Genomic DNA, 27,008 nt, shown 5'->3' with positions numbered 1-27,008 from the left:
AAGTTGAGTCCATTTTTATTGCTTTTTTTGCAATCTTTTTAAAAAAAATAAAAGTTCTTGTTTACTTACCCAAAGAAGCTGTGTCCGGCTCACTGGAGAAAAAAGTGGTGTCACTGTCACAAAACAACCCAGGTCCCTTAATCCTGCCTCTTTTGATCTCAAAAGGTGGTAACATTCAGTTCGGAGTTCACTCATCTGTAAATTGCATCACATTATCTCTGAGTTATTTAAGAAGCAAGCTCTGTTTGGTTTCAGGCATTTCAACCTGCAAAAGGCAAGAAGTGTTCACCCCGTAGTTCCAAAGGTCTTCCGCTTGCCACCAGCACCAGAGAAAACAAAATGATTGAACCTATAGGTAATCAGTACGTTGTGGCCAGGCCAGTGTATTCTGCAAATGCTTTTGGGGAAGACCACAAGAAGATAGAAAGACGTCATAAGACAATTCTGGATCATCTCAAAGCATGGTGTAGGTAAGATCCTTTTTTAAGGTCCTGGCATTAGGACATAAATGAAGCACTTTTTCCTCGGTCTTCTAGCTTTCAGTTCTCCTTTCTGGCTCTAGTCCACAGATCGAAGAGTCTTTTTGTCTTCAGTTTCCAAATCTCCTCCTCTCTGCCAGAGTTGGAAAGGTAGTGTCTAGAAATGAACACCAGCTCATTTATCAGTCTTTCCAAGCCAGACAACTCACGGAAGGGGACAGAAGCAAATGCTCAATTGAAATGTTACGCACACACACACACACAAAAAAAAAAAAAAAAAAAAAAAAAAAAAAAAAAGAAATGTTACACCCCACAAGCCAAGGCTGGCAAATGAATTCTGTTCCAGCTAGGGACAAGCCGGCATTTTTCTTTTTTGTAGAAAAACATCTTTTAGTGATAACCAAGGAGCAGCTGACGTGGGTGAAGAGGTTAATGTGATTGGGAGTAAATTGCCAGTTTAATCTTTAATATACTATCCTTTTAACCAGTTTTCCACCTACAGTTAGGTGCCAAACTTAAATTTTGATGCTAGTTGCCTGACCTGTGGCTTTTGATGCTTTCAGCTGCTCCACACAAAAGGCCAAGGGAATTGTGCTGTCTTTGTTCCCCATAGCGTCTTGGTTACCGGCGTACCGCGTGAAGGAATGGCTGCTTAGTGACATCGTCTCTGGCATCAGCACAGGGCTGGTGGCTGTACTGCAAGGTAACTTTTTTTTTTATTGACACAACTCACATAATGTAAAGCTCACCTTTGGGTTTAGTTTTGTTTTCTATGGTGCCGGGGATCAAATTCAAGACATCATTAAGTTGTCCATCTAACACCATCATTTCCACCACCACCAAGCCCTCCCCAAATTCTTACCCTTAGATACTTCCCATTGGCCCTCCACTCATCCCCCTGACAGTGCCTTTCTGTCTCTATGGATACCCCCTTTCTTAGACAAGGTCTCTCTTTGTGTGTAGTCTATTACTGCCTTGGTATGTAGTCCACACTGATCTCCTCAAACTTGTAATCCTCCTGTCTCGAACCTTCCAAGTGCTGTAATTACAGGTGTGGGGAATTTCTTTCACTTAGCACAATGCTTTCCGGGCTCATTCATATTGTAGCAAATAATAGTCTACTGTATAGCTATACTGAATTTTGTTCACCCATTCATCAGCTGATGGGCATTTGAGTTGTTTACACTTTGAGACAATTATAAATAATGATATTTTGAACATTTGTGAGGAAATTGTGAATAATGTCACTGTGAACATTGGTGTATAGCTTTTTGTGGAAACAGATGCTTCAATGACCTGAGTATATCTCCAGGAATGTAATTGCTGGGTTATATAGTAGCTCTGTGTTAGTCACTTGTGGAACTACCAAGTTGTTTTCTAAAGTAGGTGTACCATTTACACTTCCATTAGCAGTGTCTGAGGATTTAAATTTCTCCACATTTTTAATGCCTCCTGTTGCATATTTTTTTCTAAATTTTAGCTACCTGATTGGGTATGAAGTGATATCTCACTGTGGTTTTTATTTGTATTTCCCTAATGACTAGTAGTGCTATGTATCCTTTTTTTCTGTGCTTATTGGTCATTTGTGTATTTTGGGGAAAACTGCTATTCAAATCCCTTGGCCCTTTTATAAATTGGGCTTTTTATTGTGGAGTTGTAAGGTTTATTTATATATTCTAGGTACTAGACCCTTATCTGATGTACATATACAAATAACTTAGTTCATTCGTTTTTTAATTTTAAAAATAAAAGGAGGAAAACATTAACAGACAGACATTTTACAACATAGCAAAAGAACAGTACAGACAATACGGAGTTACAAATAAAGTGGTAGGGAATTAGCAATGGTTGTTGTATTACATATTGATATCTTCAAAGACAAATAACTTAGTTCATTCTGTGAGTTGTTATTTCACTTTCCTGGTAGCTTGTTTGCAGTACATGTTTTTTAATTTCAATGGAGTCAATTTATCTATTTTTCTCCTTTGCTTACTCTAGATGTCATTTCTAACAAACTGTTGCTTGATCCAGGGTCACACAAATTTACACTTATGTTTTCTTCTGTGTTTATGCTTGTAGTTCTGATATTTATACCTTTAACGCATTTTGAGTTAATAAGGCAATCTACATAAAGGGCTAGTCTCAAATACCAGAAGACCCTAATGAGAACGTCTGTGATTCCCTTACACAAAATAAGGATCTTTTTGCTTGTGTGTTCACAGGGTTAGCATTTGCCCTGTTGGTCAACATTCCCCCAAGATACGGGTTGTTTGCTGCCTTTTTCCCGGTTCTAACCTACTTTTTGTTGGGCACTTCTAGACACATATCTGTGGGTAAGTCAGTTACTGGGCTGATTAATGCTCATATTGCTTTTTCATGCATTCTAGTAGCCACACATTATCAATTCCAAACTGCCCATAGTCCAGAACGGTCATAATTTTCTGCAAATTATGAAGCTGGGCCGCACATGGCAGTGTTTGTTTGTTTGTTTGTTTGTTTTTATAGGTTGATACTAGTGATCAAACTGAGGGTCTCACCCATACTAAGCCTCTACCTCTGAGCTATGTCCTCAGTCTATGGAAGTCTTTTTCTGTGCTGGTCTGTGGTTAGAAGACACCTCTGCTTTAGGGTGATACGTATTAACCACTATTGCCCCTTGGTTAATTAGGTCCATTCCCTGTTCTGAGTATGATGGTGGGAGCAGTAGTTACAAGATTAGTCTCAGACACCGGTACCACTGCAGAATTATCCAGCAACTTAACAAGTAACGATTCCTTGCTGGAGGAGAGGAGTTTGTTGGTGGCAACATCAGTCACAGTCCTTTCTGGAATCATCCAGGTGAGCACTTTTTCGTGGAATCTGCCTGCTGCAATCTGCTTGTTCTGATTGGCACAAATCTGCGTTTTCCTTTCCTCTGCTCTTCTTCCACGTCTTCGCTTTGGTCTGTGTCCCTCCTTCAGTGGCTCACAGAAAATAATTTAAGAAGGATCATTCACCTCAACCAGAAGAGTAGGGGTGGGGGACAGACCCAATTTGCAAAAGTGGAATGTGTGTCTAGACGCAAGATGTGATAAAGTTTTTAAATGGTGTGTTTAAATAAAAAAAAAGATTACATTGCTGTGAGTCTCCCTCAGAATACTTCCCCTTACGTTGAATACACTTATCCTGTCATTCTTGCTATTTTCTGAAGCAGTTCTAGGAGTTCTCTTTCATAAGTGTCTTTAGTTGAGCTGATGTGGCTGCCTCAGTGTCCAGGATCGATGCAAAACATTTATTTAGCATGGTCATTTTGATCTTGGGGAAGAGGGGGAAGTTGCATAGTTCTAGATCTAGTAAAGGAGACCAGTGAGGATACATAACATCTTTCGAGCCTGCCTTTCCATTGGATGGTACAGGGCAGCAGCAATATCATACTTTTTTATCACACTTCATAAAGACATGAAAGAGGATAGGATAAGTGTGTTTGAAATGAAAGGGAGTAATTTAAGGGGATTTGTCGTAACGTGTACTTTACTGTAATCAGTTTTTCTCACTTTAAGCATTCATATTATTTTTTGATCACCCCTTACAGAAGAACTAGCAGAAACATGGAGGCAGTAGTAGTAAGGAATAATATGCTCAATTCAATAAAATACTTCAGAATTGCTACAGTCACGCCATATAAGCATATGCAAGTAGTAGTGACACTAGGGGCTTTAGACATTTTTTCTTTCTAATTCCTCAATGACCATAGTGCAGTTAAAAGCACTGGGGCTTTGTCCTTTGCCCCTTGTCCATATCAGAGATTTGGGAGAAATTAAAGAGACTACAGTTGGACCTAACGCCTCATTCCCAAACCACAATCCTGACATCATTTTGAGGAGTGAAAATGTTATGGACTTTTCAAGATGCTGCCTAAGTTTATGGTTAGTGATGTTATTGGTAAGACCATTTCTTAAAGGAAGAAAAATTCAGTTGCCTCAAGGATATAAATGGGTGTCCTGCTGACAGACCATGCAGTCCGTTGTTTGCACTTCTGAACTTCCATACAGAAATGGAACCCACAGTGGACTTGCGTACTCACAGCTCTGTCTGTAGTCTGGAGGCAAATGCAAAGACAGGCCAAGTATGCAAGGAGAGGAGAACCCATTCAATTCATTTGATGGCAAAACTCTGATACTTTGCGGAAAATTAACCAGCCTCCCCCACCAGCTAGAGCCGAGCATGTCTAATTTAATGTCCAGCATGCAGTTATGTGCTTCTCAAGCAAGTTGAGCAACTTGTTTGAGGGAATGTGAATGGCCATTCACCCATGCATGCTACAGCAGCTAGAAAGTGTAATTTAAAATTACATCAGCAAGTTTACGAGGGCTGATGCTAGATAGGAGTCTGCTACAAAGCTCATGGTGAGTCTTCTAAAGATGCCCACCAAAAAATGGGAGGAGGTATCAATTTGATGCTTGGGGACTAAGGGAGTTGTGTCCTATTTGAAAATCATGTGACACTCAACTTGGGCTCACAAGGTGGAGGAGAAGGAGAGGCAGAAATTCTGAATAGGAGGGGTTCCAGGAGGCAGAGATGTCGGCTTCTTCAAGGTCTGTACCTGAAGGCCAAGCTTTTATATTCTTGAATCATTATAACTGATGATCTTTTGGTTCACCAAGGTGTACCGTTAATCTACAATAACAAAGGCTTTTGTCCTCTTTCCAGCTGGCCCTAGGGGTTCTGCAGATCGGATTTGTAGTGATATACTTATCTGAGTCCCTAATCAGTGGCTTCACCACTGCTGCCGCGGTGCATGTTTTGGTTTCCCAGCTCAAATTCATGCTGCAGCTGACAGTTCCTGCACACACGGACCCATTCTCAATTTTCAAAGTAAGTACTTCTTCCACTGGAAAAATACTAAAACATGTGAAATTCACTTTGTGTTTCTTAGAGAGCCTTCAACATGGAACCTACCTACGACTTCCAAGAGACTAGTAAGTTGTAAAATTGACCCACATTAAGAAAAAGTTCATGTAAAAGATATCACTGTTGAAAATCAACCATACAGCTAATGTCAACCACACAGATCAAATAAAACTTCTCTTACTACTTACTAAAACTTCTCTTACTACCCCTAAGTAGTTTGAAAAAGAAAAAATCTCAGTACATTGTTAAAAGGTTTTATCATTTTGTCCTGACATTTTAAATTTTTTTTCAAAATCTTACTTTGAAAGAAATTTGTCTATTAAATTATGATGTTTCCCTATTTCTTAGAAAGAAGGTCTGTCACAAATTGAAGTTTCTGAGTCCTTTGTGTGTCCCTGTTTATAAAGCAAAATGAATTTAACCAACTGGTAGATAGGACGGTGGTTCTCCACTCCTCCAGAGCATGCAAAGTAGTAGTGTGAAAAGGCAAAAATACAATAGGCCTAGTTTTACAGATCCTAATTGGCTTTATTTGCAATTGTAGAATCAAGCAGAAGTCTAGACCAAAAATGGTTCAGAATATTTCACCTCACCACATGGCCTGGTTACATTTATAGCCAGCAAAAAAGGAAGTGATGTATAGAAAATGGAAGTGAGATGTAGAGATGCCCAGACTGTCACAGCTCATGTCTGTGTTACTGGAATATGCTCTGAACAGTTGGCCACTTGTGATTGCCTGAAACTCAGCTACTTGTTACAAGAGTAGGTTAATCTGTTTATGCATTAAATTAGGTTATTATGTAAGGAAAAGCCATTAGATCAAATTATTTCTCAGCTTTAGAGACAACTTTAGGCCAGATTAATTTCCCTCTTTTTTTTTTTTTATTTTTTTTTTTTTTCCGCTACCGGGAATCGAACTCACAACCTCACGCTTGCCAGGCAGGCGCTGTGCCGCTGAGCTAAATCCCCAGCCCCTAATTTCCCTCTTTTGGTTAATTTTTTCAGTTTTAGAGATTGACCAAAACTTTGGGCATTGGCATTACTTCCTGTCACCATCATAAATGGATTTATTTGGCCTCAAATTCCACTGGGAAATAGCAAAACAGTGGATTTGGTAAGGCAGGAACAACAAAACAATAGAAAAAATGAGTGGCTAATGGCAGATTACTTCTGCCTACTCTAAACCCTCAGGTTAAAGAATAGGAAACCACCACTATTAAGCAAAACTCAACTAGATTGGAATCTACTTTTTAGGAGAAAGGAATTTTTCAGGATCCGTCTACTTCCTTAAAGTTTCAGCTTGCTTATGTGGCATTTGGCATGAGTAGCTGTTTTGGTTTGATCTGGTTTACTGGGTCCTATAGCAGTGGCTCAGTACAAAACAATGGGCTCTCACTATTTTTTTAAAACAATAGATAATGTCCTTAGTGCTTCTATCCAGACAGTCTTTGGGAGTCTAAGACAGGACTCACTCCAGATTAGAACTAACACTCTTTCACTTCAGTCCGGAAGTGGGGATTGAAGCAATTGAGAGCAATTGGGATTCAGATGGGGCCTGTTTGAGCTATCCTGGACCGATGGATATGGAGCCCAGGTGGCTTTGAAAAGCAAGACTATGTATGTATAAGGCAGTTAGTCAGGAAACTATTTTTTAAATGTGGTCTGGAAAATCAGCTAAAAACGTGAGAAATCTAGACTTGAAAAAGACCAAGATTTGAAGGGATACCTGCTTTTTAAAATGGAAATTATCAGAGACGATAAGTTATTGTTTGGACAGTACAGTAGCGATGGTTGTGAAATAAAAATCAATAGCCAAAGAGACCTCAGGGCAGATGAGATCTATTGTAAGAATGTGAAAAGTCTCTAACACAATTTGATACTAGCCAAAAAGCATCTCAGAAAAAATGACAGAAGCATCCCGAAACCCACACCCTAAGCGACGCGTCTCACCGCTCCACGCTGCTCTCCACAGCTCCCTGGCTCATGATTAACAGGAGCCGAGCAGGGAATTTACAGTTACGCATGTCTTACCTTTTGCTTCAATGTTCATTTTTATCTACTTGGAGATAAATGTTGTATCCAAATGATACATTACACAGGATTTTTGTGTTTTTGTGATTGTAGGTACTAGAGTCTGTATTCACCCAAATAGAGAAGACTAACATCGCAGACCTTGTGACATCCCTCGTTATCCTAGTCGTTGTATTTGTGGTTAAGGAAATAAATCAGCGCTACAAAGCAAAACTTCCAGTGCCTATCCCCATTGAACTCATTATGGTAATTGATCATCTTGGAAAGTTTTCCAAAGTCCAGTGCTTTGATGTTGAAGACCCTTCACCATCTTGTGGGTCAGGTTTAATGAGGCAGCTCCCAACTCTTTAGTTCATGGGTCTAAAGTTTAGTGTGGTGTTCTCTTCATTCAGAATTTAATAACTTACTCTAATATTGCAATTTGGGGTTTATTCTGTTTTGTTTTGGAATAACAAAAATGATCTAGATTTCACTGTGGTCATGGTTGCACCACCCTGTCAAGGTGCTGAAATCTACTGAGTCATATACTTTGAGTGTGTAGAGTATGTAAATTTTAATTCAATAAAACTTATTTTTAAAAAAAGACAAGGAGGGTAAAGAGAGCAAGATTTGTAAGAACAAACAACACAGCTATGCGAATCATGTCAAGACTTCTTTAAAAAGTGACAAAACTTTGGCTAGAAATGCTTATGTAATATAGCCAGGGGTGGGTTTTGAAAATGGTATTTTTTTAAGTAAGCCTTTTAATTGATTCTTACATTTCTAACTTGGATAATTTGCAATGTTCCAGACCGTGATCGCAACAGGTGTATCCTATGGCTTTGACTTTGAACACAGGTTTAACGTGTCTGTGGTTGGAGATATGAGACAAGGGTAAGTCTGTCTTCTATTCTGGCTTCAGGAGAGAAAAGAGCGGTAGCTATATACTTAAGCACTTAATAGAGAATGAGCGGTAGTTGTATACAGCCCCTTAGAAGCCCCCTAGCACCCTACAGGCATAAGAAAGAATTGCTACCCTCTTTCAAGGAAACAGCTACAAAGAATATCAGAATGTACTACTGTGAATGTTGGGAGTTTCTTTTTGAGGAAGAAATCACAAGCCAGGCAGACAAGGGCTCATATGCAAGTAAAAATTAGCGAAAGTAGAAAGCCAGGCAAAACAAACCATTTGTCCTTATAAAGCAGCACAAACTAAAATCAGATTTCCTTGTCCATGAGTTACTATAAACAATATGTAGTGCTTTGATTGAGGTTGCTGGAGCCAAGTTCTGAAAGTTCAAAAGACACCCTAAAGAAATACCAGCGCACCACTCAAGCAGTCCAGATAGGCACACTCTGTCCTTTCTCACGATCAAACCCAAAACAAAGCCAAAGCCACAGCAGAAAGGGTGGGGAGCCCAGTTTGTATAAGGAACTTCAAGATATATCCCATTACATTTAGTGGACTCAGGAGAGAGATTCAGCTTTGTGTTCTCTTTTCTTTCCTCCTCCTCTCTGACCATAGATGGTATCAGTTTCTTTCAACTTACTGAGGAAAGATTATTTTCCTATATAAATCTTTTTGGGTTTTCTTTTCTGGTACCAGGAATCAAATTCAGGACCTTGCCAGGCAGGTGCTTGTGGCACTGAGCTATATCACCAGCCCCCTATTTTCCTATATAAATCAATCAATCAATCAATCAAAATATCAATAACCACTCTCCTTCCCAGGGCTTAACAAATATTTGAGAATTCCAGAAATTATCACCTATATAGTGTTTGTCTTAAAAATAACCAAATTTGAGCCCCAGATATAGCTCAGCAGCACAAGCACCTACCTGTGTAAGGTCCTGAGTTCAATTCCCAGTACCCAAAAATAAAATAACCAAATTCACAGAGCATTTTTAAACGAAAATATGCTTTCATCACCAGATTTTCATGTGTCCAACTTCTTGAATTGCAAACATCAATTCCAATTTTAAAAGTTGTGAAATGGAAACTAGGCTGAACTGAAAGTCTGTTTCCAGGGTTTCCCTCCATCCTGTAACTGTAAGTGCTATGCCTTGGGAGACGTAAACCACACTGAAAAACATGTAACCAAGTACAAACTCAAAGAAAGTTTTGTCAGGCAGAAGGGTTTTGAAAATAAACAATCATCTCAGATCACTGAGTTATAATCCTAGAGACCTTATTTAGTAAATACAGTTTAAAGACCACGGGGTTAATCTGCACAAGCTGTGTGAGGTGGGGGAAGGAACTTGTTTGCAGTTATTAACCATTTGCTCTGCAGAGAGCACGCGTGGCCTCCTAGCTGAGCACCTGCTGTCTACAAACAGAGTGTGTGAGACTGACTTCAGTCTTCCTTCCAGACCAAATTCCTAAACAGTGCCTCAACATCCTCGACCGTAAAAATGGGGTAGAAACAAACAGCTTTCACGTAGTATTCTTGTAAGGATTAAATGAGTTAATGACTGTGACATAATAAGTGTGTGGCCTACAATTCATGTTCAAGCTTCATTACCGGGGCTGGGGATTTAGCTCAGTGGCAAAAGCGCCTGCTTGGCAAGCGCAAGGTCGTGAGTTCGGTTCCCCGTACCGGAGAAAAAGCCAAAAAAAAAAAAAAAAAAAAAATCTTCATTACCCTTATTACTAAATTAGCACCCAAAGTAGGTATGTGGTACTTGCTGTGCTTTTCCACACTTCTATTTTTTCTAAGTGATGATTAGGTGAGTATCTTAGATTTCTGTTGATTGTAAATAGACTCATACTGGAAGATAATAAGTATAAATTATTGCTCATCTGCTATTAATGCACGTGCCACCTTAGAAATTCTTTGTGAGGTCATATACACTAGATGTAAATGCTTTGTCTAAAAGGAAATGCTCCCTGGAACAGTGAAAAAACACAAAGGATACATTTAGACTCTAAAGGAGTCCTATAATGATAGCTAACAGGTACTTTGTGTTTCACAATGTGTAAATAGTATTCACATTCATTATTTTATTGATTCTTCCACAAAACTATGAAAAAAAGAGAATAAACAAGGACACTGTGACCCAGGGAGGATAAATGGCTGGGAAAGAGAGCCTTGTGACAGTAAGCCTCCATACACTACTCTACGGTTTTCAAAGATCAAAACAAAAGATCAGTAGTAGGGTCCTGGCTATTTCTGTATAAATGCAAGGTTTAATTTTATCACTGATATCAGATTTATTTTTTTTAAAAAAACCTATAACATTCCGAGGTAATGTTACAATTTCTGGTGCTAGTAGAGTATGGAATATTAGTAGTTCTTCACACTGAAGCTGAAAGTGTATTATCAAAGATATTCACAAAACATGGAACAGCAATTCAGAAAGAGTTGAGTGAACTCAATTAACCCCATTCCAATGAGTTTTAGGTAAAAACAGATGTTTATAGGACCTGGGCACTGATGTTGAGTTTGAGATACATGCATTTTTCATAACACAGAAAGTAAGTATACTCAACCGCTCTGAGTTCAGGAGGCACAAGCACAGAAGTATCCTCTGTGGATGAATATTGCTCTGACACTCTGCCCCTTTTAACTAAAACTCTCTCCGTGTGGGCCATGGTGTGTTCTCACAGTTCTGTGGAGCTCAGCACAAAGTCCAGTGCCCACCTCTTTGTTAGGGCTTTTCCGTGAAAAGTTGCTGTTTTTATCAATGGAGACTTTTTCGCCTTTGTTGCCTCAGAATTGTGTTTGCTCAAAGAGCATTTGGCCATGGATAAAGACTTAGGCATTGTGGGTAATGCTTCATAAGCCATGGTAACAATCAAGTGGGATCTAAGATCCTTCGCATGGAGCCCACAGGGATGTAAGTGCACATCATAACATGGGCATCCTCACAAAATCATGTCCACCTCACCACTATCCCTGGACTGGATTTACAGTCTTTTGTCAAATCTAGAGGGCATTGTTCTGCAGCAATGAGATCAAAGTTTTCAGTGGAACTACATTCTTGTAAGTCATATTCCAAATTAAGATACAATGCCGCCTAGACTCATTCATTTATTGATTTTTCCAGTCACGACATATATTCATCAGCAGCTGGTGACACAGAGATTTGCTAAATTTCAATTTCAGATTTGAGTCACCTATCACACCTGATGCGCAGATCTTCCGAGATACCATCGGAGACTGCTTCGGCATTGCTATCGTTGGTTTTGCAGTGGCCTTTTCCGTTGCCAGTGTCTATTCTCTCAAATACGATTATCCTATTGATGGCAATCAGGTAAGTGCGCAACCTACGCTGGGTCTCATTAGGTGATTTTAAACAAGTTTGTGCACATAATATTCTTCTAAAAGAGAACACTTGTGAAAACATTTCTGCCTGCTCTCCTGCCAGGAGTTAATCGCCTTGGGAGTGGGTAACATATTCACTGGAGCGTTCAGAGGATTCGCAGGGAGCACCGCCCTCTCCAGATCTGGGGTCCAGGAGAGCACAGGTGGCAAGACGCAGGTATTTCAAAGGCTTTGCGGCCAGCCTCGCATTAATAACTGGGCACCCAAGCCAAGGGGAAAGGGCGGATTGTGAAGAGAACTGTTTTGTCTTCACAGATTGCTGGGATTCTTTCTGCTGTCATCGTGCTGATTGTCATTGTGGCCATCGGATTTCTTCTGGAACCACTACAAAAGGTAGCCTTCTTCTCTCATTGGGGTGATAAATGTAATGACCTCATTTCTTTAGTTCTGAAAGCACAACCTAAACTAGGAGAAATGAGGTAACAGCAAACTTTTGAGTACTCTCCTTAACCAAACACATTTCCTTTGCCCTGGCAGCATTTTATGAATGCTAGGAATGTCGATGCCCAAATTACCTTACCTACTGTGCTCTGTGCGTGTGCGTAGTACAGAAGATAATTAATGCTTAAGCAGGAAAGTGCGCCGGCCCTGCAGCTCCAACGTGGATGGGCTGAGTGAAGATTTTCTTAAAGGCTGACGACATCCGGCCCTCTATCTAGTGCAGAGAATGGTGCTACCAGCCACACAACCTGCTCTCTTGAACACGCCCTGCAGCTCCTAGAGGTTTGGTTGGATTCCAAAACCAACACTGTCAGCTTGCAGGACAGGAGCGGACAGCCAGACAAGCCAGACACAGGCCTCGCCTCTTTCCCCTTTCCCTGTCTGTTACTAGAAGGGCTTAGCTTAATGTTTGTAAATTGCTGTAGCAGCCAGATTTAAAATATAACACCAGACCCTGGAAAAACCTAGGGTCTCTAGGAAACCAGATGATGGTAAATACAAGTACATCGTTCACTGTGGTTTTCGTATGATTTTAAGGTGGTACATAAGGCAATGGATCAGGAGCCCTGTAGACCTACTTCTAATCCTGGCTCCGCCACTGATCATTTATGTGCTTTGGGGCCAATTACTCAACTTCTCTGAAGCTCAGAGTCTCCATTTGTATAAGAGAGAGAAAAAGAGTACCCACCAGGCAGAGCCATGAAGATTAAATGAGCTGATGTACATGAAGTACTTAACATAGGTCATTAATATTATTAATGTAATCATTAATATTATTATGGCTATTATATAAACAATCAACTACACTTCTGACTACAAATGACACAGAGATATGATATATCCTGCCAATGTCCACTGGTTGTTATCTGGGTGTTTTCCGTGTTGGTCAGTAGCTGAAATGTGAATTTAGTCCAGGTTTCTGGACTCCCGGTATGGTCATCCCAAAGAGCCTCAGTGGCCAAATGTGTCCTCAAGCCATGCAGGTACGTTTGCCAAAACTCTGTGTCCTCCAAAATGATGGTGTGAAAGAAGCCAAGGAATCACCAGTGAGGAATTAGAAAAATGTATATCTCAGTAAAAAATAAATGCGCAGCCACTCCCACACAGAGAACAACCTGATTGTGCTTTCTCCAGGTGTGACTGTGGGCTCCCTTCAGCTCACCTCAAAATGGAGACACTAAAGGCAGAATTGCCACTTAAATGCCTATCTCTCTCCTGAATAAACCACACTCAAGGCCGTTGTACAGGATATGAATCAGAGCACCATCCATAAAGAGCCCATGGGATAAGTTCTCTGTGTCAGAAATGCTACCTGTGGGGCTGGGGATTTAGCTCAGCGGCACAGTGCCTGCCTGACAAGCGCAAGGTCGTGAGTTTGATTCCTGGTACAGGAAAAAAAACAAAAACAAACAAACAAACAAAAAAGAAATGCTACCTATTTACCTGAATAGCAACTTTGCTTCTCTTTATCACATGAAGAAAAAATAGCCCATAAGAATAGCTAATAAGGAAAACGTAGCGCTTGCTTTCTAAGCCTCAGCAGACTTGTAAGCATTTAGTACCTATTTAATTCTTTATATCAGTTGCAACATGAACGCCACCTTTCTGGTAAAATGATCCCCCTTTCTTTTCTATGGTTTTTCATTGTGCTGTAAAGTAAAATTTACTTTTGAATGTATGTTCTTATGTACTATGTCATTGTAAATTGTTTAGCATTCTCAGCACTTGGGAGGCCGAGGCAGGAGTTCAAGGTCGGCCTGGGCTACAAAGTGAGTTCAAGGCCAGCCTCAACTGCATAGTGAGACCCTGTCTCAAAGAGACCAAAAACAAAAATTGTTTAGTATTGTCCCATGGAATACTGGCCGGCTGGGAAATAATGTCTGATGGGGGAAAAAAATGTCTCTGATAGGTGGCACTTGACATTTTATTCCCACACGAAAGTGCTACAGGACAAGGAGGCCTATTGTACAGAGTCCTATAAACCCTTCACCAGCCCCCCTGTGGTTACAGCTCTCATCTAATATCAGAACCAGTACACTGACATTAACTGGTACAGTGCTATAAAGTAGATTACAGCCTTTATTGAGTTTTCTCACTGTTTAGCTGGCATTCATTTGTATGGAGTTTCACTTTTAAAGTTATTTTAGTACCATATTTCTCCTAAACAATGAACTCTAGTCTCACAATGGATCAAATTAACTGCTTAGTATTAATATATAAAAGTAACTTGTAAAAATTAAAAATACCAGATTGGTTAAAGAATCTTTAAGATGTGACAAGAAAAACTGTGTTAGGTTTTCTTTGGATGACGGAATTTCTTGGCAGTCTACAAATTCCAGACTCCACTCCTTAGGGAATGGCTTGAAAAGGGCACAAGCATTATTAAAATCCAAACACGATGAGCCATATTTGGCTATTCAACATGTTTCACCTTAATTATCACAACTCAAAACAATGGCATTTTGGAGGTGAAAATGGTAGCCTGAAGGGATGTGTCGCAGGCTGAGTTTACAGCCCAGGCCCCTTGTGTGAGCCTACTACTCAATGGTGTCGGTCCTGGGGCTTCTGAGCAGGCCATGTTGTGGGTATTTAGTTCGTGAGTTCATGGGGAAGATAATTCAAAGGAGCTCATCCACTCATTTGTTGAATAATATGCACTTGCCAGGCAGTGTTCTGGGGATAAAGGAGGGAACAAGACAGATGTGATGCTCGGTGTCCCAGAGAGGCCACCCCAAGTCTTTGTTAGCTTTTCTGCGACCTTTAGCTTCCTCTTATGGAATGGCCTGATTGCTGATCATCACCAAAGGTTTGAATTCTCCTTCCAGGACCTCAAGCTATTGTTTTTTCACAAAGGTTTAATCCACATCACCTCAACTTTACCAAACAGACACATATTAGACTGGCTCTGCTTGGGAAGCATTGACTGCAGTGAGTAGGCCGTAGGGTCTTTCTTTCTGAATCCTGAGGCACAGGCTAAGTACCATCAGCTCACCTATGGCATAGTCACAAAGAGTAGTTCCCCGCTTATCCCCGTGGTGGGGACAGCCTCATGCAGAAGGACAGGTCAGAGTTCCAGGGCTGGTGAGTTTTACTTAGCATTTTTCACGGCAAAGGGTATATCCTTTGAAATGCTTTGAATCCTGCTAAAGAACCCACTTATCTGCAGCTCCACATTTGCTTCTGTATGATTTGTTTGACTAACGTAAAGTACATTTTGCGTTTATGTCTTTCACAGTCCGTGCTGGCAGCTTTAGCACTTGGGAACTTAAAGGGAATGCTGATGCAGTTTGCTGAAATAGGAAGATTATGGAAAAAGGATAAATATGACTGTGTAAGTAGGTGCAATGGTACTAGAAAAAGACATACACCTCAATGGCAGTTTAATGTTCATGTAAAAATACATATGCATTTATATTAAAAGTACATATGTATTTTATATGCATGTGTATTTATACTAAAAATACACATGTATTTATGTTAAAAATATATATGTAAGCCAGGCATGGTAGCGCATGCCTGTTATCCTAGCACTCAGGAGGCTGACGCAGGAGAATCCTTGTGAGTTTGAGGCCAGCCTGGGCTACAAATTGAGCTCAAGGCCAGCCTGACCTGCACAGTGAGACCCTGTCTCAAAAAGACAAAAAAAACATATGTATATTTATATTATAAACTATGAGAAATTATATTTCTATTGCATTTGCTCAAAATAATCTTAATTTGCTTTATTTGCCATTTTAAATTACACACCAAAGGATCATTCTCTGGAATTTTAATTTAAAAGGATGCAAGTAGGGAATACTCTATAAAACACCAGTATAAGACCTTCCTAGATCTCATAAAAGTTCTTACAGTCGCCCCAAATGCCACAGAAACTCTCTGGATTTTAGGATACAAATTGCTTTTGTTCTTCATTACATACGGTGTGTTTTGCCAGAGAATCTGTGAAGAATTTGAATTCTAAACATTCTTTCTGGAAATATTCTTTCTTTTGGAAAGGCTCCCAATTGCTGTCAACATGGTTTGCTTTGAGAATTTAATAATTGAATCAGGGCCAAAGTCTATAGCATAAAAGTGCTTGTCAACAGAGCCTATGGTGCTTAGAGATCATAAAGTAATAAGCTACATTTGCTTTACTTTTGTTCCTGATAGACCACTGGAGCAGGGAGCTTTTAACGCCTTTTTGTCATGGTAAGGGACAGTAGCCATTAATTAAATCAACAGATCCAAGAGTGAGATTAGTATAGCTTCTACTAGTTAATCTGCTGATCTTAAGGAATAGATTTATTCTAGAATTTTTGTTCTGACAGATGGAGTCAATCTAGTTTCCTAAACTGATTTAGGCATAGAGCTAGAAGTGGAATCTGTCTGGCTTTTCTGATATGTGCTTATGTTTCCGTGGCCAAGAACCTAGCCTGCAGCAATGACCTCTTTTTTTTGTTTTGTTTTGTGTTTTGTTTTACTTCCAGTACCAGGAATCAAACTCATGACCTTGCGCTTGCCAGGCAGGCACTTTGCCACTGAGCTAAATCCCCAGCCCCCAAGCAATGACCTCTTGAGACAGGTGTCCTCCTGGGTACTTTGATCCCTGGCCCAAGATAACAACTTCTCAACTCCTGTTTTTGGCCCTAGAAGTTCACATGTTTCATAGCTCTGGACCGACTACATTGTACTATACTCAGAGTACATTGCACTGTATGTGTTGCTTTCTTTTCACAGGTCATCTGGATCATGACCTTCATCTTTGCCATTGTCCTGGGACTTGGGTTAGGCCTGGCAGCAAGTGTGGCATTTCAGCTCTTAACCATCGTATTCAGGACCCAATTGTGAGTGCTTATTGTGCCCTGAAGCCTGACTTGGCCAATCAGAAGAGTAAAATGTAGCTTGATTGATAGGCATGCACACCTATCAGCACGGGCCAGTACCCCTCTCCTTAAGTGGCTCACCTCAAGGCCCAGCTTAGGAACCCCAGCCCACGGGCCAGCCTATTCCTGGTCTACTTCCTGTTTTGATACCAGTTCCAAAAAATCTAGAAATCCATTTGCTTACCCCAAAACCAGGAGTAATTCTGCTCTAAGAGAGTTTCATGTCCTTGTCCTTAGACTTGTTAAACACAGGAATGTGCTACCGAGAAGATTGTGAGGTTCTCCAGGTCTAGCGAAGGGCTGTCCCTCTTCAGAGATGGTTAAACCACACTCCCACCTGAAAAGCATGAAGGAGGATGAAAGAACTTCTTAAAGGCCTCACTAGGTCCTAAACATCTATAAAAGATTGGGATTCCTAACTGTCATCCAGTTCAAAGCATCTTCCTAGTTTTGAAGTCTTTGTTGTGTGATATTATCACCATGTGGCTACTCTGTCTATGTGAGATTGCACGGTGTGATTACAAGGAGGAATAAGTCTCTTTGGGTGCTAAGATGTTCTAGAACAGAGGTTGTTCACTTAGTCATCCCTTGACTGATGGACTGCACTGTGTTGAAATACACTGGCATGGCTCTTACGTTCTTGTATTCAGTTATATTTTTAGTACATTCTTTACTAGGGACCTATTAACACAGAGACATATTGAATGGTCACATAGGGAAGTCCTTTTACCTCTCTACGTCCTCACCCACACAACTGGGTGCTCATACTGTCTTACCTCACTGTATACCTGGAAATCCAAGTAGCATAAGCTTACGGAAGTGCTTTGTAAACTTCAAGGTAGTAGATAAGAAGCACTGTTTTAGCACTCTGTGAACACCCAAAGATAAGTGTAATGCAGATCCCTACAGGATCTTAATGGTATGATAATTCCCTAAAATTTTGCAAAATGAGCTTGTGTTGGCTTGCTAGGGGAAAAAAATCAATGTTAGCCTTATAGGCTTAACAAATATGCATGATTTGTGTAATTTTTGTTTGTTTGTTTCCCCGCAGTCCAAAATGCAGCACACTGGCTAATGTTGGAAGAAGCAATATCTATAAGAACAAAAAAGATTATTCTGAGGTAAGGGAAATTCATTTTTGTCTTTGCTTGCTGAGCGATGTCAATACGAATCTAATGGGCACCACTAATACCCCTTCTCTGCCCTGCAGATGTATGAGCCCGAAGGAGTGAAAATTTTCAGATGCCCATCTCCGATCTACTTTGCAAACATTGGTTTCTTTAAGCAGAAGCTTACTGATGCTGTAAGGTTTGGGGTTGTCTAACTTTCTTTCCTTCTTTTCTAATTCTACTGACAATCTGGGAACATGTGTTTGTTCTTTACCAAGAAGATCACTGGCTTCATGTCTGTTGAGGCTGGGTTGTGTCAGTGTTTTGTTTTGTTTTGTTCTGTCCCACATCCCAGAGCAGGTGAAACTACCTCATAAGAGATCCATTATAAGTTGGGAAATAAGTCTCTTTGGATGAGGCCCAGTAGACAATATTTTATCAAATTCTGCTATAAAGTAAAAAAGATTCACCATAAAATCTTAAGCTGCTGATTTTTAATAGACATTATCCTATAGATTTTCCTTGGGCATCAACTTCAGAAACAATAGGGAAACACTGAATATTTGACTACATTATTGAGGGTATTCACAATAGGAGTTGTAAATAAATATTTAACAATAAATCCTGAGAGCGCTGGTAAAGATGATAAGGAAGCAAACTTTAAAGTTAAGAAACCAAAGTTCAGTAGTCTTGAAACATGCCCTTCGGCCTACTTTGTGCCTTGTGCAGGGCTGCCATATGCCCGAACAATTAATTTGGTCTACCAACCATAGTCTTAAACCAAGTTTTCAGTTGCATTACAAATATTTCTATGATGTGTCCTTATCCCTCAAACCACCCCACCTGGTTATTAGAATTATGCTGTGTACATAAGAGAATATTCGCTACTCTTCTAACATAGCAATGGATTTTTCAGGTTGGCTTTAGTCCACTTCGAATTTTACGCAAGCGTAACAAAGCTTTGAAGAAACTCCGGAAACTGCAGAAACAAGGCCTGCTACAAGTGACCCCTGTGAGTTTCCTGATCACTTTTCTGTACATTATAGCTTAAAAGCTTAGTAAACTATAACTCAAGGTGTTAGTTGCATTCCTTTAAATGAAATGCCGGACAGAGAAAGTATTCCTGGTGTTTAAATGTTATTTTTTTAAAAGGACTTCTTTGTCTCCCTAAAAGTCTTATTTTCCTGGCTTGGTAAAGTATGAAACACAATTATCTACAGTTCCAGGGGCTGGGAATTTAGTTCAGCGGCACAGCACCTGCCTGGCAAGCACGACGTCCTGAGTTCGATTCCCGGTACCGGAAAAAAAAAAAAAAATACAATTCCAGCGCTTGACCAGCTTTAAATCTGTGCTAAAAAGCTTCCTGGTTATCTTGCACACACACATTTTCCACAGTTGGAACCATCACACTGGATATTTTCTCCTGCAGAAAGGATTTATATGCACCGTTGATGGCTTCAAAGATTCAGATGAAGAGTTAGACAACAACGAGATAGAAGAACTGGACCGGCCGATCGATACAGCAGACCTGCCTTTCCAGATAGACTGGAATGCTGATCTTCCTCTCAACATAGTGGTTCCCAGAATCACCCTCCACAGCCTCATTCTTGATTTTTCAGCCGTGTCCTTTCTTGATGTTTCTTCAATGAGGGGTCTCAAAACGGTAATTTGGTTTTTCTTAATGGAAACAGCGAATCATTAACTAACAATAAAAACTGTACTTATCCTTTAGGTAACATGTACTTAATTAGAAGCAATTTTTTCTACATTTTAATCTTATAATATGCCATAAAGGGGGTGGATGGCATGCAGTGTCCAGTGAACTCTTTAAAAGTGCATTTCCCAGAGACTGCACACAATTTTGAGGGCAACAAAATTTACAATCCTGTGTGCTACACTTGCTAGTAGGCAATTATGCTCACACTCCTATCCAATCTGATCATCAATTTGGATGCTTCTGACTGTGAAAACTGCATCTGAATTACCCTGAAATCAGAGAAGATTTGGAATAAATAACATAGTAGATCCTTTTGTTTTATACTTATCCCTTTTAACCTGATGAATTTCACTTTGCTATTTAAATATATATCTCAGAAAATAGACATATGAAAGAATAAATGTCATGTGTGGTTTAAAAAATAGGACTAAATAATTAGGTTGTGGTCCACTTTTTCCATAGTTTTGTCAGCACTTCTAAAATAAAGTATTTCCTGCAGATATAAAGGAAATTTAAGAAATTCTACATTTCCCTGTGTTTTTCTTAGGTTTTCACAGAAATTTGCCTAAGGAACCTGACCTAAGATAAAATCTATTAAATATGGGTGAACTGGATATCAAATGAGAAGATGCAAACAATTTAGTTTTCTTGTAGCTTGTTTTAAAAAAAAAAATTTAAGATCATATACCTCTCAAGATATCTTACTTTTCTTCTTTTCTTTCTTATCTCACCTCTTATTTTAGCCTATGAGAAAAAAATACACATACTTTTTTTTTAAAAACCATAGCAGGGTAGCACAAAGGACAGATATTCGGAGGTTTTTTCTGTTTTTTTTTTTTTTGCTTAGTTTTTTAAGCCCTAGTTCTTGGCTCAGTTCCTTGCAGAGATTCTAAAAGGGTTGATGATGATGGTGATGATACTGTATTAATGATCGTCTAACCTGATCAACAGTGAAAGCTACATTTCTGACCTTATGTAATCTTAACCCATATCGCTGCTGGCATTTTTTTTTTAAGAATCAAGACCAGGAAACTGGATAGAGATGCTAGATGTCGCCGGTCGCTGTGGACAGAAATAGCGGATGACATATGAGCCGTGGTGTTTTGTTTTCCTGTGGTTTTTCTTTTACTTTTATGTAGATAGAAAAACTCTAGTTCCAGTCATCCCAATAATAGATAATGTGTTAAAATTAAGTCAGAGCTGATCTTGTGAGGCTGAAACAGAACATTTTCATATAACACTTGATTCAAGAACGATCTTTTTTTTTTTTTTTCCAGTACTGGGAATCGAACTCATGACCTTGCGCTTGTCAGGCAGGCGCTGTGCCACTGAGCTAAATCCCCAGCCCCAGAACGATCATTTTTTAATTGCTTACTGAGACGGGCTCTTCCCTCTGGGCTTACTTCCTTCTGTCATGGGGTCTTGTTTTCAACTTTAGTATCTCCTATTATTATCTCTTTTCAAAATGTAAAAGGTTCTGAAAGGAATATATCACTCATAAAGTATAATTATGATAGTTTTCTTTACATTTCTGACAAATGAAACTGTTCCCTAAATAGATGCATTTGTTTTTTGACAGATCTTGCAAGAATTTATAAGGATAAATGTGGATGTGTACATTGTTGGCACCGACGGTAAGTTCTTCTATTTTTATTTTATGTTCTGTCGGTCACGTTAGCTCACTGCCAGGGCCCAGTGTAGACAGGCTCTCCAGAGAACAGGTATTTTATATGATCACCAAGAAAGAAATTGAGTTCGTAATGGAGCCAATAAAACTTCCTATGGAAACAGTATCTTTGTGTTTTAATTGCGCTGATATTTAATTAAATGAGTTTTATTGTTTGAACGCTAATTTAACAAGCAGCAAGTGTGAATATGTTAACTTTTCCATCCTGAACTTGCTGAAAAAGTAGTGCTGTTTCCCATGTCTCTTCCTCCCCTCTCTGGCATCCCTCAGCCCCTAACAACTTGGCTGTCACCTCACCTTGTCATGGTTATCAGTGGTATCCAGTGTGTCAGGATTGACCGCCTGCTTCTCCGCCTCCTCCCACTTGAGTCTACTTGAGTCTACTTGAGTCTACTTGAGTCTACTAGGTTTAACACTTGCCTTTTTTTCCTTTTGCAGTACTAGAGATTGAACCCAGGGCCTTTGCACTGAGCCACATCCCCAGCCGTTTTAAAAAGTGACATCAATTTTTACAATTTTGAGATAAGCTTTCACAAAGTTACTAAGTTACCCGGGCTGGGGTCAAACTTTTGATTCTTCTGTCTAAGGCTCCCAGAGTGCTGGGAATACAGGTGTGCACCACCACCCAACCTGGCTTTTGGCATTTGTCTTTGAGACCCGCTCCCTCCCCGACTTGTACATGCCCATCTCTTTGATTCATCTCCGACTTCTGATTCTCGGTTTTGGACATTGGTTCCTCTGCTACCCCTTAGCAGGCAGTATTCCCTTGGCTTCAACCTTAAATTGTACAATTCTAATTCCATGGACTCTTTCTGGTCAGTCTCCCACGTATCAGACATACCTGTATGTCAATGAATCCCCAAACTATAACTTCAGCCCAGAGCTTTATTCTGAGCTGCAGACCCATGCATTCCACTGTCTGGATGCCCCAGGCCCCTCAGATACACACATTCAAAACTATGTGACCCTCGCTCCGTAAGTTGTTCCTTCTCCTTTCCCATCCGAATCACTCCATCCCTACTCATTCTGTTGCCCAAATAGAAACCATGTTAATTCCTTCTTCTCGTCTTCCCTCTACAATCTGCCTCAGCCTCCCGAGTGGTAAGATTACCAGCATGCACCACCACAGCAGGCCATTCCAGACCTTTCAAAAGTGGCTATTTCCTGCCACCTCCCCTGTCTGGCATCCTCCTCAGCTAAACCAACATCATCACCTTCCCTCCTGTTCCTTTTCTCTTGGGCACCCGTCTCTTAAAAGCTTGCCTATGAACAGCCTCAACCACCTCCATGCTTTTATTCCTTCTCTTCCTCTACCTTTCTCCAAATCCTAGGCTAAAATGCTAGCTGCTCAGTCACGTCTTCCCAGGCATCCACTGAGAGGAGATTCAACTTTATTTACCTTTTGTCCCTTTTTTTTTTTTTTTTGGTTTTTTCTCCGGTACCGGGAACCGAACTCACGACCTTGCGCTTGCCAGGCAGGCGCTTTGCCGCTGAGCTAAATCCCCAGCCCCCCTTTTGTCCCTTTTTTATTACTCAGCTAGAACTTTGCATACCATCCACATGAGGTCGTACTGGGTTGAGTGATGTGTGCAAATGACAGCTGGTCAGTGCCTACAGGAAGATGTTTTCTGATAAAATCTAGCAGTTTTGGGGTAAATGGGCTACAGGAAGTAACTGGTAAAATAACAGGTCTGGCAGTCAAAACTTACAGCATATCGATGATCTTAAAGCATGCTTTCAATTTGGGAAGAATCTCAATTTTAATCATAAAGCGTGCTGGATGTTCCAGTCATGAAGTAGGGAGATTAATTCATTAGGCTCCTGATTAAATAAAAACTGATCAATTTTATTCTAAGAAGTAGTTAAGGTTTTCTCATTTAAACCTTTTCCTTTTCACATGACATACTTACATATGTATGTTTATTAGAGAGGGCTCCTTTCATTCCAGCAGATACTGCACCAAAGATACCTAGGTATCATTCCATCATAACCCACAGATACTTCGCCACAAGTCAGCGAAATGCACATTTGCAAAAGTGATTTGAAATCACCATCTTCAAGGACATCTGTGACCAAACAATTACTTCTTCCTAAGTCCTATGGTTCCGTTTTTCTCTTCAGATGATTTCATAGAGAAGCTTGCTCGGTGTCAATTTTTTGATGATGAAGTCAAAGACTCAATATTTTTCTTAACAATCCATGATGCTGTTTTGCATGTTTTGATGAAGAAAGATTACAGCACTTCAAAGTTTAACCCCACTCAGGTACCGCCTCTTTGATGACATTCAAATTTGTAATCATCTGCTTTTATTCAATTTTGCTTTGTGTTTCAACATTTTAGAAAATTGGTTCCTAATCTGTATGTATTTTTATTTTCTTTTTTCAGCAAAAGGAAACAAAATTTGACTTTACCATAAATACAAATGGAGGATTACGTAACCGAGAATGTCAGGTAAGATTCTTCAACAGGTTTATCTTCATCCAGACATCACAGTTAAAAAACAAATTTAACAATAGTAAGGCTTCCTCCAGCATGTGACAGAGAGTGCAGTACTTGTTTGAGCCTCTGTGCCTCATCCCTAGAAAACTGATCTACCTGATCATCCCTAGATCTACCTGATCTCTTAAGGAATTGAGGAAAATAAACATGCCCATAAAAGAAGAAATTCCATTTACAGGTGAATTAGTAATGAAGCTGAGAAGCTAACACATACATCCCTATGTCCAGGTGCATGGGAAATCGCTAGAACAATGCCAGCTTGGCATAAAGTTAAATTCCTTTCCTTTCTCACTAGAACCAGCAACAGTTCATCATTTAACTTGATAGTTTCACTTCATTCTAGAACACTCATTTCTAGAACATTCAATCGCTTCTTGGCCTTTTGGCTAAGATCAAATGTCTAGAACATTCAGTCTTTAAGATAATGTCATTTATTTGAGAAAAGCAGAATCTCAAATCAAAACAGGTTTCTGTTGTAGGGCAAGAGGCTCAGAGAGCTGAATCAATTTGCTTGATAACACACTTCAAGTGATAGCAACAGAATTTGAACTGAGATCTGATGATAAGACCTGTGTTCTGTTCACTACAGTGAAAGACTAATAGACTGAGGGTCCTGAGAATCTACAAGTACTGAAGGTGGTTAGTGGTATTTTTCTTAATTGAAGAAAGGTCTAAGAACAGCAAAAAGGAATGTGAATTAGAAACAAAGAAAAAGCTAAGCATGATAGCACACGCATGTAATCCTATCACTGGGGGAGGCAGAGGCAGGAGGGTGCAAATTTGAATTCAGCCTGGGCAGCATAGTAATTTAGCAAGGCCCTGTCTCAAAATATAAACAAATAAATGAGTGAACATACAAATGGATGGATGGATGGATGGATGGGCGGACAGACAAATGGGTTAGGCATGTACATCCATGCAAAGGTCTTGCTTTCAATCTCCAGTACCATAAAAAAGGAGGGAGGAAGGAAGGGAGGGAGGAAGGGAGGGAGGAAGGGAGGGAGGGAGGAAGGGACAGAGGGAGGAAGGGAGAGAGGGAGGGAGGAAGAAAGGAAGGAAGGAAGGAAGGAAGGAAGGAAGGAAGGAAGGAAGGAAGGAAGGAAGGCAGGCAGGCAGGCTATAAGTAACCCTGGACCAAGGAGTGATGTCAAGTAGCAAAGGTCAAATGAAAAAGTCCTTTCAGAAAGTGAGACAGACCTGAGAGGAGAGCCCATAGAAATAGCGTGACATTGCTTCCCAGCACTGGCGTCCAGAGAAACCCAAACTGAGCACCTTGCCTAAGTAACCTGTTTTTTTAAAAAAAGCTTCACACCAGAAACTCTGTCCCCAATACCTGGATTTAGAATGGTCACCGAGTACTAGGGAATAAAGCACGAGAACAGCAGTTAAATCTGATGTCTGATCCAAGCTTTAGAACCAAGACTGACGGAACGTAGCCAGCACCATGCCATAGTTTAGCTTCTTCATCTTGGGAAATGAACCACTGAACACCAGCTCCTGGCTTTGCTACAAGTCCACAGTTGTGGACAGGCTACAGCAGTGACTGGAAGGAAAAGCCCCAAGTGCCTGGTCAGCACGCATGGCCCTTGGACGTTGTGCGCACCCTGAGAGATACGTGAAGAAACATTGCGACAGCATGTTGGCTTTTATACTGGTTAAGTTAAATTAGGTCTTTGAAACACACACATTAAATATGATAACTCATAGATCTGTGCTAAGCAGCAATGGAAAATGTCTCATTAAAATTCAGGACAAAAGAGTTGTTGATGACTTTGGTAAATTCTATCTCCTAGGATATGATTGTTGAAAGGGACATAACAAAATCTTTTTAAACAAGAAATTTCCATCTTCTTCCAGGTACCAATGGAAACGAAATTCTAATCAAGATACAATTTAGAGGAGTCCTCATCTGTCACATGAAGAACAACTTTATACCCAGAAAGTTATTGATAAATTCATACATTGTATGAAGAATATTTTTATTTGACAGAATTATGTTTCAAACTTTGGAACGAGATTGTTCTAACATTGTATATTTTTCACACATCTAGTATGAAATTATGTAAATATTTTAAATTTTATACCTTGTAGATTTATGAAAAAAGAAAATTATTTTGTTTATATGTATTTTTGTAGCACTTACAGAATCCTATACAAGTCACTACCTACATGCATAATGCTTTGTAGTATATTTACTCCACAGCTTTGAATCTCATACAGGTCATGCTAAAATATCTCCATTTTTAAAAATTCAGTTGTACAGTGAATGTATCTCCTTTATTAAATTTGTTGTTAACTTTCTGAAACATGTTCTGCGGGTTCCTTTCATGGTGGTCTAACTGGAAAATTACTACATGAGAATCTAACAAAGTTCCTGCAATGAGACTTTTTTGTGCAGACTATGATTATCACCCCAGCTTTTTAAAGCATCTGACCTTTCATCCAGACTTAGACACAGTCCTTCTAATGCCATGTCTATAACCATAACTACTTTTTGAAGCAAATCTTTATTTTCCCCCTTTTGATATGAAAATTGCATAAGCTAATGGGGGCTATAAAATAGCCAAGAGAGGTGAAAACATTTTTTTTTTGTTTTTTGTTTTTATCTTTTTGAGAAAGGGTCTTCCTATGCAGTTCAGGCTGGCCTTGAGCTCACTTTGTAGCCCAGGCTGGTCTCGAACTTGCAATGATCTTCCTGCCTCAGCCTCCCGAGTGCTGGGATTACAAGCGTTCGCCACGATGCCTGGTGAGAGGTGAAAATTAAGAGCGTAACTTATCATGGGTAGCCAATTCTTCCTGGTCTCAGTAGGAGGAAAGAAAACAGATGATGGGAAAAAGTATGACTTTTTTCACTGGTGTTCATTATTTTTAACTCTTAAGGAAGAATGTCTCTAGAGCTCCATTTTGCTGGAGAATGTGATTCACCCTTAGGTTCCTCTTTTTCACTGTCATTATCCTTAGTTCAGATTTGTACTTATTCATATAATAG

General features: G+C 39.9%; 1 protein-coding gene across 1 annotated transcript; it reads left to right on the top strand.

The window, feature by feature from the left end:
• The first annotated feature begins 339 nt into the window (after positions 1 to 339).
• Positions 340 to 26,604, top strand: Slc26a3 (solute carrier family 26 (anion exchanger), member 3). Its single transcript, XM_005377290.2, has 20 exons — positions 340 to 470; positions 1,043 to 1,182; positions 2,702 to 2,812; positions 3,148 to 3,317; positions 5,169 to 5,333; positions 7,494 to 7,646; positions 8,191 to 8,273; positions 11,485 to 11,632; positions 11,747 to 11,860; positions 11,959 to 12,036; positions 15,380 to 15,475; positions 16,861 to 16,967; positions 18,058 to 18,127; positions 18,217 to 18,309; positions 19,032 to 19,127; positions 19,545 to 19,778; positions 21,412 to 21,466; positions 23,641 to 23,783; positions 23,906 to 23,971; positions 25,877 to 26,604. The coding sequence occupies exons 1-20, from the start codon at positions 340 to 342 to the stop codon at positions 25,898 to 25,900; spliced, it is 2,277 nt and encodes a 758-aa protein (XP_005377347.1). The 3' UTR covers positions 25,901 to 26,604.
• The last annotated feature ends 404 nt before the right edge of the window (positions 26,605 to 27,008 follow it).

Source organism: Chinchilla lanigera, unplaced genomic scaffold, assembly GCF_000276665.1.
Source record: "Chinchilla lanigera isolate Chin_1 unplaced genomic scaffold, ChiLan1.0 scaffold00009, whole genome shotgun sequence".
In the NCBI taxonomy this organism is placed as follows: domain Eukaryota; kingdom Metazoa; phylum Chordata; class Mammalia; order Rodentia; family Chinchillidae; genus Chinchilla; species Chinchilla lanigera.
The sequence above is the reverse complement of the archived record's forward strand: the minus strand, read 5'-3'. Positions and strand labels throughout refer to the sequence as shown.